Source organism: Chlamydotis macqueenii, chromosome 1 (assembly GCF_036417535.1).
Source record: "Chlamydotis macqueenii isolate bChlMac1 chromosome 1, bChlMac1.mat, whole genome shotgun sequence".
In the NCBI taxonomy this organism is placed as follows: domain Eukaryota; kingdom Metazoa; phylum Chordata; class Aves; order Otidiformes; family Otididae; genus Chlamydotis; species Chlamydotis macqueenii.
Window position 1 is genome coordinate 43,548,273 of NC_141556.1, and position 13,477 is coordinate 43,561,749.

Here is a 13,477-nt window from a genome sequence, read left to right on the forward strand (position 1 = left end):
CTATACTGGCGTGCACCTGTCTTTTGATGAGCAAATTTAACAGAAATTATCATAAACTTTCACTGTTTATATTGATTCTTCTTGGACACCCTAACAAGACATAGCAGTGGGTTCTGCAGGTGTGCTTAGTGCCTCCCCAGAAAACTGTTTCAAGGCTTATTTTGAACACTGGCAAAGGAACAACTTGCTGGAAATGTGTGCTGTGGAAAACAGCCCGAGTCTTTTGCGGAAAAGTGAAGGGGTTACACTGATTTCAAAGAATTTCAATCCAGTAATCACTAAAAAAAACTTTAAAAACCCTGACATTTTTCACAGTGAGGGAGCTTTAATTGCCTAATGAACAACAGGCACATCCCTAGTTCAGTGAGGTTAAAGGACAGCCTTTTGCTGATCTCAGGAAACTTTATATCAGGCTGGGAAGAGGCAGGGCCAGGGCGAAGACAGAAATCTTGGGTGCACCATTGGCTGCTGCTGTAGTTATGTGAAGTATAAATACGTGTATGAGTTTTTCTTTTCTTTTTTTTCATAGAATTTTAAACACAATTTTGTTTTGAAGCTGTTGTGATTCATAAGGCACTGGGACTGTAAAGTTTCTTTCTCTATGGATCAAGTAATTCTTCTCCTGATTTTATTAAAATATTTATTTAAGGTAAGAAAAATATTCCCTTTTTTTTTTTGATGATGGATAGATGATCTAATTGAATGATGAAAATTGGTGTTTTGTGATTTGGACTGCATTTTTGTCATTCTAGCAGCCACAGGGACTTCTCAGTTTTGCTACTGAGCATTCACAGTCTTCCTTCTGTTTAAATTGGTGGAAGCTCTCTTAAGATCCTTAATCTTGATTATTGCCTATTGCTTCTGGTTTAATGGTGTTCCCCAGAAGAAGTAACAGACCTCAACATCCTAAGCTAGCTCATATTGCTGTGTAAATTGTCACCCTTTGGACACTGCAGGCATGCATTATGATGCTGGAAATTTAAGATTTTTTTTTTGTACCCAGGGGTATACTCTGGCTGTGCCTTTAGGAAGAGTACTTCTGCAAGAAGTATTTCATTTTCTGAGCTGAAACTGCCATTTGTGGATTAGCCCCTTGTGTTTAATTTGAGTGTTATTAAAAGAACCACACACACAGGAAACACATGTATCTTTGCTTAATTTTCTAGTACACTTTGCAATGGTCTTGTCCATATTTAGTTTTTGTCATGCAGCAGTCGGTGGTCCACCTTCGTCAGGAAAGTTTCCTGACGGTTTCAGAGTAGTTGAGACTACCTGGCTCTTAAGGACTGTGGTATGAGGTGAAATAAAAACTTCAGCAAGCTCAGTATCATATCTCTGACAATGGCAAAAAGCAAATCCTTGGGGACACCTGTAAGAACAGCATAATATGAGAATTACCTATATTGTGTTCATTTCCCACCATTTGCAGCCTAAGGACTTCTTGAGACGGATGTAGTTGCAGTGCATTTTGTGAGCTACAATGAATTGACCTCTGTAGGAAGTTGAAATGTTGAACAAAGTTTGTAGTGGCATGTCTAAATTGGATTGGTAGGGTGGTGTTTAATAAATTACTTATTTACCTCTTGAATGTTGCTGTTTCTTATTCTGAGATATCCAGAAGTTGTGAAAGTGATGCCACTAAAGTCTTTACCATGAAATGTGAGAACACTCCAGCTCCAAACTGACTGGTACTGATTGCGATAAGTATATTACAAGAGAAATCTCTGACCTCGTTTCTAAAATGATGACAGATTTCTCTTTTCCTGGTAGGGCCTATTTGTGTCCACTGGCATGGTTTGGCCACCTCTGGAGAGAGAAAGAAAAACAGAAACCTGTACCTGCAAAACTTGTAAAAAATTATGCAGCTTCTATGTGTTACACAGTAGGGCTGGTGATACTGGTATAAAAACTATTGCTAGGTGACAAGTTCTAGGTAAAAGTAGTTAGAATTGACAGAATTTAAGTGTTTAGTTAGAGGTACATTTTCTGCATTTTCTGCTAAGTTGCGTTCATGTATGTTTCTGTTACAGGGTTCAGAGAGTCTAGACTGTGACCAAGTGAAAAAGCCTGCCAGAGTAGTTTTGATGGAGTGGACTGAATTTGCCAAAGGGGAGGATCCAGACTATTATATTGTAACATACCAGCAAGCAGATGCTTTCAGTCAAAAAGTAAAGTCAGTCTAAGCAAGAAGTACTTTAAAATGTATTTAAGCTGTACATACCAGTATTTAATAGTATTGTGTGTTTGTTTCTTTGAAAAAATAATAAAGTAAAATAGGACATAAAGAGACAGTTTGGAAAAATTGTACTGAATTCTGTAACTCCTGTCATTTATGTGCACTCTTGTAGAGCCCTATTGAAGCCAGTAGGACTTAAAAGACCTTTGAGTATCCTGGTTGAATAAGGATAGATAGGCGTGTGTTCAAAGTTAAGAATATGCAGAGTCTTCAAGGTACTGTGGTTTGAAGTAGAAGTCCGGCTTCTCCTGGAGAGGCACAGGCCCTGCCCCCCAGATCTCTATGGAAGGGTAGTGTTCCTATTTTGAGCACAGGATATTCTGGAACTTAAAGAAAATATGGGGATTTTAGTATGAAGGTGTTTGTTAATAATTTGATTTCTAAAATCTTTTGGTTTAAATGCATTGAGTATTTTGCAGTTTAAGTGCAACCTTAAGTTTGACATGCTGCAATGTAAGCTACCCTTTTAAAAAATTCATAGATAATTTATGAATTGTATTTTTATTACTTTTACTATATCCAGAAATTCTTTTAACTTGCAGAATGTAAGAAACATTTCTAAAGTTGAACAGAAACCTGTCAGTACTACAATTCTGCTTGAGGAAAATAAGAAGTATGATATTACAATAGAATCCCTAAAAAATGGCCGAATCATAAGTGTAAAATCATTTAAGACACGTAAGTAGTGTAGCACAAAAATATTTTGCTGTCATTATAGTTAGCTTAATACTGAAGATTAAAGAACTGGAAGTTGAAATCCTGAGTTTACTCATGTATTTGCATCAATGTATGTTTTTCAGCCATGATGAGTAAAAGGAATAATTTTCTATAACTTGTTTGGTTACTGTAACGATTCTGCAGTGTAAGAGTGATGTAAAAGTGTGGGAGATTTTTAAATGTTACAGACTTTGCTATGCTACAGTAACTTTAGGAGAAGAGATTTACAGAAGAGGACCATTTGAGAAAGTTACTTGCAGCCTGGCAATTTCATATCAATGTAGAGTTGTGATTGTTTGTCTTATATAAATTAAATATATTGGTTAAATATTAAATATTTTTGTTTCTGCTTTAAAGTCCCTCTTTAAAATGGGTTAATGAGTCACTGGAAGGTCTTAGTATTGTGACTAAATAAGGCTGACTTTTAGTACAGGAATTTGTAAGTCTAGCCACTGAACTTATAAAAACATCATTTTTAGCTGTAAATCTCTTCAGAACCACAAGTCTCACCAATTACTAGAATGAAAGGGCTTTCTAGTATTTTTTTTAATTGCTTTAAAATAGTTTATAGCATTACCTTTGTACAGATTACAAGCTCATACTAGCTTTGAAATACAGTCTAGGATCTGAATACAAACAACATCATTGGGAAAAATAGACAGTAAGTTGAAAACATTGCAGCAGCCATTGACTCTGCTGAAAGTTAGTACGTTTAGCAAGCTACAGGAAATAGTTCATGGTTATGCTACTAATGTGTTACTGTACTTGGCATCTATTACTTAACTGATATTCTAGTGAAGTATGTACTTCTACAGTTAAACGCTCCTTAAACTGTGCATTTAACTGTTATTTCTGGTTGCTTCAAGCATAAGTTTACGTACCATAAGGATAAAAAAGAGCATGACTTTCTTAATTGCTCAGTAAGACATTTTCTGTTTTCATATGACCTTTCCTTCCCTACTGTGTGTATCCCTCATCACTTCTTAAAAGGAAAAAAAAAAAAATTAAATAAAATTGTGAGCTGATTATGCTGATGTGGTAAAGACAGTATTTATTTTTTTCTTGGTCTACTAGGTGGAATTTCAGAAAATGGCATCAAAACACTTGTGACAACTACTACAGTGTCTTTTAATTGGAGTACAATGACTAAAGAATTTTCAGTTTCAGTTTCACTGAATGATTCTTCTCAGATTATAAAAAAACAAAGCGGATTCTTTGTGTGGAATAATTTGACACCTGCCACCTTATATACATTTAAGTTTGTGTTTGAACAGTTACATCTGGAATTTATAAATGTATCTCAGTCACTGGATATTCAAGCTGAAACAGGTATGTATTAGTTTGTTGTAGTCACAGTGAATGCAAGGAAGCACTGCCTATTTTCTAGAAGAGTTAAGAGTAAATCATAAAAAGCCTGTATTCCATTTTACAGTTTTTAATAGATATGGATTGTTTCATTTCTAGAAAGCTGAAAGAAATTCAGTGTGAATGATGTAGAAAAGGTTATTTCTAATTAATATTTCTTAGTATTTTCAGGAGCAAGAATTCAAATTTGTACGTGCAAATATATAAAGCTAACTACATTTTTTTTTGCAGTCTAAAATAGAATCAAGTGAATTTTGAGGATTTTGAGGTTTGGCATTGTAATTCTTTGAGCGTATGGATTGAATTTGCTATATGATTTCAATTAAAAGGCAGGAAAAATCTTGAATTTGGCAAGGAATTTTTGCCACCATCCGAAGTGCTGCATTTGTACTGTTGAGTGTCTAACTTAGCTACACTGTTTTGTTAGAAGTGCTTTGAAGGAGGCAGTGTTCTGAGGATGTTATGACTTGATACCTTAACCTCAGGAAACTGTTAAAAACAAATGATCTGTTAACTTCAGTATTAAAATTTAAAAAATGAGCCATCAGAAACTAAGCTTAAATAATTATTTTTTTTTTCCTAGAATAGGATAAAAATTAAAGGATTCCTTCTTTTTTTTTTTTTTTCTTCAGTGGGTTGTAGTTGGTACTCTTTTAATTCAGTCAATCAGATTTTTTAAGACACTCAGGTGTAGGCAGCTAGGGTCTGGCGGCCGGAAGATATTGCGCTGTACGGGAAGATTAGGACCCCTCTCCGGATAGCCAATAGCGTTTAGCCTATGATGTAAGCAGACGGAAGTGACGTTATAAACCCAAGCTATATAAAGCCGTGTTACCTACCAATAAAGGCCATTTGCCGTCCACCACATTGGTGTCTGCGAGCTGATGGACCGAGCAGCCTGGGGGTGGTCGCCGTGCCATTCCTGAACCAGGTCGCCACGCCAACAAAGGCAACACTCAGGATTTTGCAAGAAGATTTATTCATAATTACTGAATTGTAGGGAGTTTGCAGTTGTTAATTAATTAAATGCTATCATCATCAAAATGTCTGTGTACTCAAAAAAAATCTAAAGCTGCACCATTGCCATAAATGGTACAGAATGTCTTTAAAATCTTGTCCTTGTTCACCTATAGGCACCTGTTCCCAAGGGTGGGTGGCATTTCAAAGCAGCTGCTATCGACTGGGTAAGGAGAGCAAGCCATGGAAGATGGCAAAACAAATATGTGAAACGTCTTCACAAGGGTCGCATCTTCTTGACATAGGGAGTAAAGAAGAACATGGTTTTATTTTGTCTTATCTCCAGACAATTAGTCAAATAATCATGTTATGGACGGGTCTTAATGACCTAAAGGTCAGTCTGTTTTATCTTTTTTGCTATGATGTGTATGGAAGCAGATTAATTTTGATATATAGAGCCCCATTCTTTGGAATAAAACATGCTGTGCAGTAAATTGGTTGTTTGTTTGTATAGTTATTAGTAGTTAGAAGAGGAATAGTTATTTCTTCCTATGTAGAAATACTGAAAATATTTAGCAGGCTATAGCTGGGAAAAGAAGACATGGTTCATACATAAACTGTTTAATTGTTCTTTTTTTTTTTTTTTTTTTTTTTTTCCCCCTGAGTACTTCACAGGGATATTGTTTTACCTCTAGGTGGTGCTGCATTACCAGATTTTGAATCTTACTCTATACGTGTGTTACGTGCTATGGCTATCAAAGTCTAGTGTTGGCTTTCTCAGTTTTGATGCAGGTCTGAAATGTTGAGTGTTGAACTTAGCAAGGTCTGTCCTGCATGGATGCTGGATAGGCCAGTGGAAGAAGGGATTGGAGCAAGGTATTTTATGTAAAAAGTTTCCTGTCTCTCATATTTGGGATATGAGGGTTCTTAATTCCAGTTCTGATGTTATTAAGTGACTCACTGTGGTGTGGTGTGTGGTTTGGAAACAGCTACAGAGATAAATAAAGGTATTGGGAAACCTCTCAGAGAGATGGAGGCATTCTGCCAGAAATGTGGAATCTGGTCTTCCTGCCATTAGGCTTACTGAAAACTTACTTTGTGGTAAGTATCAGAAGGTTGAGAGGAAGCTACTGTTTTTCAGTTTGGAAAACCTACACTGTGAAATTTAATTTTAATATTGTTAGGGTCAAATTATTTTAAAAAGAAATGCTGTGAGAAACAGTAAAAACAAAGTAAACTTTATTTGTAAGGGCAGGAAGTAAGCGGTAAACGTATAATAGACAGAAAATGTCTTATTTTCAGACTCTGTTAAATAACTTGATGGAGCTACATAGACAAGTCAGAGCGGGATAACATGCAAACCGAGGAAACACAAACCCGTCTAGGTTTGTGGTTAGAGAAGCACTCTAGCTTACTGGTTAGTAACATACTGGTTAATAAGACAACAGTAATATATGCATTTTACATGTAATATTATTTTATGCATGGTATTTTAGAATTGCTGTAATTTTTATACCATAGTGATATTAACTGTAACCAACTTACTATTTTAGAAATAAGGTAGTGTTTGTAAAAGGTTGCCAGAAATAGATGTCTCATGAAAGCGTAATATTTTTGCATGTTGGAAAGAGTGCTAGAAAGGTTTTTTTTTTTCTATTTAAACTCTGATTATAGAGAAAAGAGTTAATTGCCAGTTTGGAATTTGACTGTTAGTCAACTGTTTAATCATTGCACGCATTTGTACATTTGTGAGAGTCTAGTCAGTTGAATGAACTAGATGATAGCAAGGGATAATAATAAAATGCTTGTTTTTCAAGCACTTCTTTCCTAAATATTTGCATTTAATTAGCATGTTCAAGTCCTGTATGAACATGTTACAGTCCTTCTAAGTGTCATTGTTTTCATTTCCTCTCATCTTAAGAGAACTCGAAATTGTACTTACCCCAGGTGTTCAAAGATCATGGGACATATGCTAGGAATTGTAGGACTTGTTTAAAATCTGAGATGAAAAATACAGATTCAATTATTTTTGCTTTCTCTTTTGTATTTCAACCATTAGGGAGTTAAATGTCTGTTTGCTTTTTCTTTTTTTTTTTTTTCTGCCAGTACCCATGGGACTTGAAATATTCCATGAAAAAAAAAAGTTGAAACTATAACCTACTCTGAATATTGCAGCAGCCTTAGGAAAACTGCCAAGCACTGTGACACTGTTAAAAATTAGCGACATTGTAAGCAGGATTAGTTCTGTAGCATTTATATTCTCACAGTTCCTCCTTCTTTAACCCTATTTTGATCTCTCTGTGTTCAAACCCTTCCTGACAAGGGTGAGCATCCTTGTGAAAGACAACAGGGAGCCCAGAGATGTAGGTCAGTGTGCTGGGTAAGAATGAATGGAGAGCTTTGGTGATACCCTCACATCTGTCCTGACACCCTCTGCAGTTCTTCAAAGTTAGGAAGTAGAAAAGGTTGAACAGCCAAAGACTGTTTACTTGAGGTTTCACTTACAAGCTGTGTTACAGAGGTTTGTATCATGGTAGTATCCCGTGGTTTCCTGTGCTTGTAGTTAATTCTGGTGCCCAGAAAGACCAGCATAAGAAAAAGATATACATTGATTTACAAAGTATTTTTGAAATTGAAGGGTCCTCCTGAAAGTCAAGTTGAATTATTTCATACCATTGAAAATCTTGGCTCTCTTGAGAAAATAAAGACATCAGTATTTTATTTTATTTTTTTCCAGTTCAACAGATGAATTGAAAAAAAATAGGCTTAGTCTCAACAAACATGACTTTTTGTTGTTTTCCCAGAGAAAAAGAAAAAAATCTTTTTTTTTTTCCTCCTTCCCCTCCCCCCTTTTTGAATACCTTTAACAAAATGGAAAAAACAATGGAAGTTTTAAAATTACAGAGGTACCTCAACTTTTCTCCATTACAGTATTTAAAGCATTTACTTAGGTTGTAGGGCCACAGACTTGCTATGCCTGAAAGCACTTATGCTAGTATACCTCCTGAGAGTGCCCTAATGTCATGCATAAGGGCGCTGGGGTTTTTATTAATCCCCTGTAGATATTAGTATGTGTTAGTGCAGCACAGACTGAAACCTGTCTCCCACTAGAGGGGTCTATGTTGCAATGCTATGAGCATGTTCTACAAGCATCTTCCCTTGAAAATATCATGTTGCCCCAGCCTAGTATTTGTAGGGTTCTGCTGGAGAAACTGGAAGTACCTCAAATGTTAGAAACTTGGAGTCAGGTGCAAGTAAGTGTCCTAAGAGCTGAGCTACTGGCCAATGGGAGAAAGGGGAGAAGACAGCACCTCCTCATCTAATTGTGCATCTAGCCTTCGATTTTTTTTTTTTTCAGCTAAACTGTTTTTCCTTTCAGACTGAATTTATGAATATTTTTGACTAAATGAATTTTTTAAAAGTGAATAACATTTTTAGAAAATTATCCATCCCTCAATGATTAGATTATTTGATTAATAATGATTTTTAAAGAGTTGGTTGTAATGATCAAACACTCTACGTTAGCCTTATGTAGCTTTTATTATATTATATTATTACCTTGTAATCTATTGCAATAGAAAGGATATAATTTTACCCTGAAATATTTATCTCATTCAAAATGTTCTTATATAATTAATTTGTATAAATGAAGTACATAAATTTTGGATGTTTAGGAGATATGCTTGCAATGAAAAAAGCCGTAATAATTCATCAATGTAGTGTAAAAATACATGGAGTTTTTATTTCTTTTTTTTCAATGCAGGAAGAAGGTCAGCTCTTGTGGACGGATGGATCTCCTTATCTTCTAAAGGCTGATATCTCAACTTTGTCAATGATACCAGAAAATGAAACTGACTGCTATGCCCTTCAGAGAGATCCCACTGGTCCAGGCTATTTCTTCACAGGATTTTTCTGCTATATACAGCTGCCATATATTTGTGAATATGAATGTAACTATATTTCTTCCAGTCTTTTGCATTTATGTTTAAAAGCTTTTCCCCAATTATGTTTGTATTTGAAGATACTCATATAAAAAGGGAAAGGTTTTCATTATTTTCAATTGTTTTTTTTATTTTTTGTGTTCTTTTTCAGTACCTCTGGTACCAGAAAACTTCACGTTTAGCGTGCATGATGTCAAGACAACTGAAGCTGTATTTGTGTGGAGTGATGTGGACATATGGCTTAAGTCAGGTTTTGCACTTATAATTAAGTACTATTTTGATCAGTGGAAACCCAACATTCTGAGCTTGCCTGTGAATACAACTCAAACAAAAATTGTGCAGTTGTCTCCTGGCTTTTGCTATAGTTTTCTGTTAGCAGCAAGGAACTCAGAAGGGGCACAGGCTATCTTAAGTCCAATTCTGAAGGCAGAAACAAGTAAGTTACAAAAATAAATAGCAGTAATAACCAGATAATGATACACTTTTGTATTTTTCCTTTAATTACACTATTCCTTTTGTTGATATTTTGTCTGAAAATGTAAATAACTCTGAACATGAATTCTGAATCTGGGATTAAGTAGTTGCTTATAGTGGATTCCAATGTGTACATTTTGCTTTTTTACTGAAATTCTTCATTGAGATTGATGAGGAAAAACTCAGGAGTTTTCAGTGAAAGCCAGAAAGCCAAACAGAACGCCAGCTACAAAGTCTGTTTCTGTGAAGTACATTTTAAAATTATTCTTACCATAATTTTACTTGCAGAATTCCTACTGATGCCCAAAGAGAAAGCTGAATGTCAGAGTAGCAGCAAGGTATTTTTTTTGGCCATGCTGATGAAACTCAGATGCATACATTCCAATCTGAAGTAAAAAATTTTGTTGGGATAGAAAGAGACATCCCTATATATCTGCAGTAAAGATTAAGACAAGCTTCATGGTTTAAAAGTACGTTGTGTTTTGACCCACTGCATGATGCAGTATGGCATAGGAAAAAATCGTGAACCAATTGACTTGTGTTCTAGTAAAATCTAGCTGAATGAAGCCAAATGAAACTTGCTAGTTGATAAAGATTAAAAATACCTTTGCATATAAAGATCATCAAATGGATATGTCCTCAGGGGAAAAAATTACTTCATAGGCACAATTTAAGGTGTAGATTTTCTTCAGTTTCCTGTTTCTGTGGTAGTGGGAAAATATTCAGATTTGCAAAAGCTAACGAAAACGTAATGCCCTAACATTTTTACCGGTTCTGGCAAGGCAGTCCAAATATGAGAGAGAGGTCTATTTTCTTAAAGTCAGAACAAAATAAAGGTTTTTATTCAGAGGAAAGAATTGTTCCTTTTCTCCACAATACATTTTGTGTCACTTTTTCCCCTGGGTTGCTTTCATGCACTTGAAAGTCTTCCCATCTCCTGTGCCTATCAGCTTCTCTGCTCCCTGATCTGATGGTTTGTTTTCTGTATATAGGACCTTGTAATGCAAGTTACCTCTATAATGGAGGAAATAAATTCTTGCTTTCTCCTATGAGAAGCAAATAGGTGTTTTACCTCAGAAATCAACTTTTCAGCTGGAACATTGCTATCTACAGAAACATGATTGTGCAGGCAAGGAAAAATAGGATGATTTACTAATTATTAGACTCGTGACTGAAATGTTGGGAGAGGTGTAGGAGACATAATAAAGAACTGTTTAAAAAAGATGGATAAAAATAGTGTGAGTTACACTTTCTGAAATTCAGTAGATTTTGCCATTTAATTAATTAGGACTAGATTTTAACCACCATGGGTAATTCATAGCATTTGCCTTAAATGATATTTCTGATTTGACTGAAGTACAAGAGAGAGGACCTAACTGAGGAGACTGAGTGCCACATAAAGAGCTAGGTGTTTCAGAAGACCTCGATTAGATAGTGAGAATATTCCCCTGCATATCAGAAGTAGATATACAGTCAAAATTACTATGTTTGATTTTCTCTGACACTATTCAGCATTTATGTAAGTGAGTGTGTACTATTAGCTTTTCAGTCTGTATCAGGGAAAAAAAAAGTTAGTTATTGGTAAAAAAATATCAGAAGCTTTATTCTATTTCTTTTCCTAATCTTCTTAAATAGGACCATTGCACTCCGAGAAGTTGGAGGCTACGCATGTTTCATCTGCAGAAATACATTTAAAGTGGAAGTCTCCACAGCCTTCATCCAGTGCTTCTTTTCATTACCACCTGGTCAGCATATTAGATACTGAAACCAACATTTGGGAACAGTTACCAGTTGAAAAAACCAAGACTTCAATAGTAATAGGAAATGTAAAACCTTATCATCAGTATCAGGTATATTTACAGAATGTAGCAGAAAAAGGAACTCTAAGCTGCCATGAGAAGCCTGTATTAATCACAACAGGTGATGTATCAGTTTTCTGGAGGTTTTATTTCACAAGACAGAGGTTACATTGAAAATACAAGGCACAAAATTATTTTTAAGGCCATGTACAGATTGCAGTTTGTTGGAATGTGTTGGTGGAAAGTCGGGGGAATTCTTTTCTATATTCTCTGTTTGCTGGTTCTAACTTCAGAACCTTCCAAAAGAGTGAATATGCCTGTCCTCTTATTTACTTATTCACTTACCTACAGTACATTACTATGTGCTAAAGCAGTGACATCCTATTTGATAAATAGTTATGGTTTATGTATTTAATGTTAACAGAGTAGAAACATTACATAATGTCTCAAATTATGTAGGTGAAAACAGATTAATTTTTTTCTAATCATAGATGTTGTGACTCAGGTTGTGTCATCTTTGTTATTCTGTATATATCCAGTGGAACGGAATATACTCGTAAAATAAGTCACTATTTGTTATGAGAAAACAGAAAGCAGAATCTGCCTGTAACAGGTAGTTTTCTACAAACTATTTTAAGAAATAGTTAAATGAATTAGTAGTTCTAAAATAATGAAGTTTTTAGAAGTAAAAATAAACCAAAAGGCATCACTGGAAAGTGATTGTAAGTTGATGCTAAGTTTGATCTGTGGTTTTATACTGACATCTCTTTCTTTGATCAAGCTGTCAGTCCACCTACAGCTGTTTATATTCACGCAGAGGATATAGAGGAAGAGAGCGTAATCCTTCACTGGAAGCTGCCACAAGAGGGTCAGGAATCCTACATTCAAGTGAAACCTAATGCAGACATAGGTGAAACTAAGAAGTTTTTACTAAACAATACAGAAGAATTTAAGGTTGATCTCCTAGTTCCTGGAATGGCTTATGAAATAGCAGTGGCAAGTGTGACAAATGGAAACATGAGTGAACTGAAGACCATTCAATGCACTTTAAGTAAGACATCTTTTAACAGTGGAAACTGCAGACTATAATACACACAACATCAGTCTTCTTATTGTTACTTGCATCTAACAGATTTGGTAGATCAAGTTGGTTTGCTTAATTGCCAAGAATCAAAACTAGAATATGAAATGTATTGATCCTAATTGTTAGCAGCAAAGTAGACGCTGTTAACTTTCAAGGGAGGTGCAGCCTTGGGAAACACATTGGTAGTACCGATAACTGTGATGAGGACCATAGCTGGGAATCCTGTTCCAACTGACAGAAGAAATAGGGCTTATCATTGATTGGCATTGAAAATATTAGAGTGGTTAAAACAGATTATTTATTTTTGGACATGCATTGGTTGTTCTGTGAACTGTGTGAGAGAAATTACCCTACTATTCATGAGAGGGTGCTGGGAAAGCACTTTAAGAGTTAGAAGTAGTAGCAGCTGAAAGGTAAAAGCTTTACATTGTTTTCAAAAGGTCTTTCCTGTTAGTTGTAGTTTATCAAGATGTTGAAGTGCTTTTGGCACACTATAAATTTTTTGCATATATGAAAGGAAGGCGCAGGATTCACTTATACATGTGATATGTAAAGGCTGCAGCTGTCAGGTTATAGATGTATGAAGTGCTGCATTGTAATTTTTTTTCTAAATGATTAGAGTATTTTGGAGGGTAGCAGTCTTAGTCTTTTCCAGAATTTTTTTATGTAGAATTAAATTTAATATCTCGTTGAAGACAGACATGACAGGAAATTCTAGGTGGGATTTTTCACAGCTGTCAAAGCCAGCTGTAAGGGTAGAAAACTGAAGATGTCAATATTGCATCCATCAAATGTATCTCATTCTCCATACTCATCTCCCTGCCCACATGTACATTTCTGCATATTTTTTTCGGCTATCCTGATGTTATCCTGATGCAGTGGTGTTTGAAAAGATAATTAATTG

At 35.4% G+C, this 13,477-nt stretch overlaps 1 protein-coding gene across 1 annotated transcript in view; it reads left to right on the forward strand.

Moving 5' to 3' along the window:
* The first annotated feature begins 601 nt into the window (after positions 1–601).
* Positions 602–13,477, forward strand: part of PTPRQ (protein tyrosine phosphatase receptor type Q) — a 138,599-nt gene continuing 125,723 nt past the window's right edge. The window contains exons 1-9 of the mRNA XM_086740047.1: positions 602–649; positions 2,031–2,168; positions 2,779–2,914; positions 4,028–4,282; positions 5,452–5,669; positions 9,039–9,225; positions 9,368–9,652; positions 11,326–11,610; positions 12,271–12,540. Of these exons, the coding sequence (XP_086596173.1) occupies positions 602–649; positions 2,031–2,168; positions 2,779–2,914; positions 4,028–4,282; positions 5,452–5,669; positions 9,039–9,225; positions 9,368–9,652; positions 11,326–11,610; positions 12,271–12,540 (1,822 nt within the window). The remainder of the gene's footprint in view (positions 650–2,030; positions 2,169–2,778; positions 2,915–4,027; positions 4,283–5,451; positions 5,670–9,038; positions 9,226–9,367; positions 9,653–11,325; positions 11,611–12,270; positions 12,541–13,477) is intronic.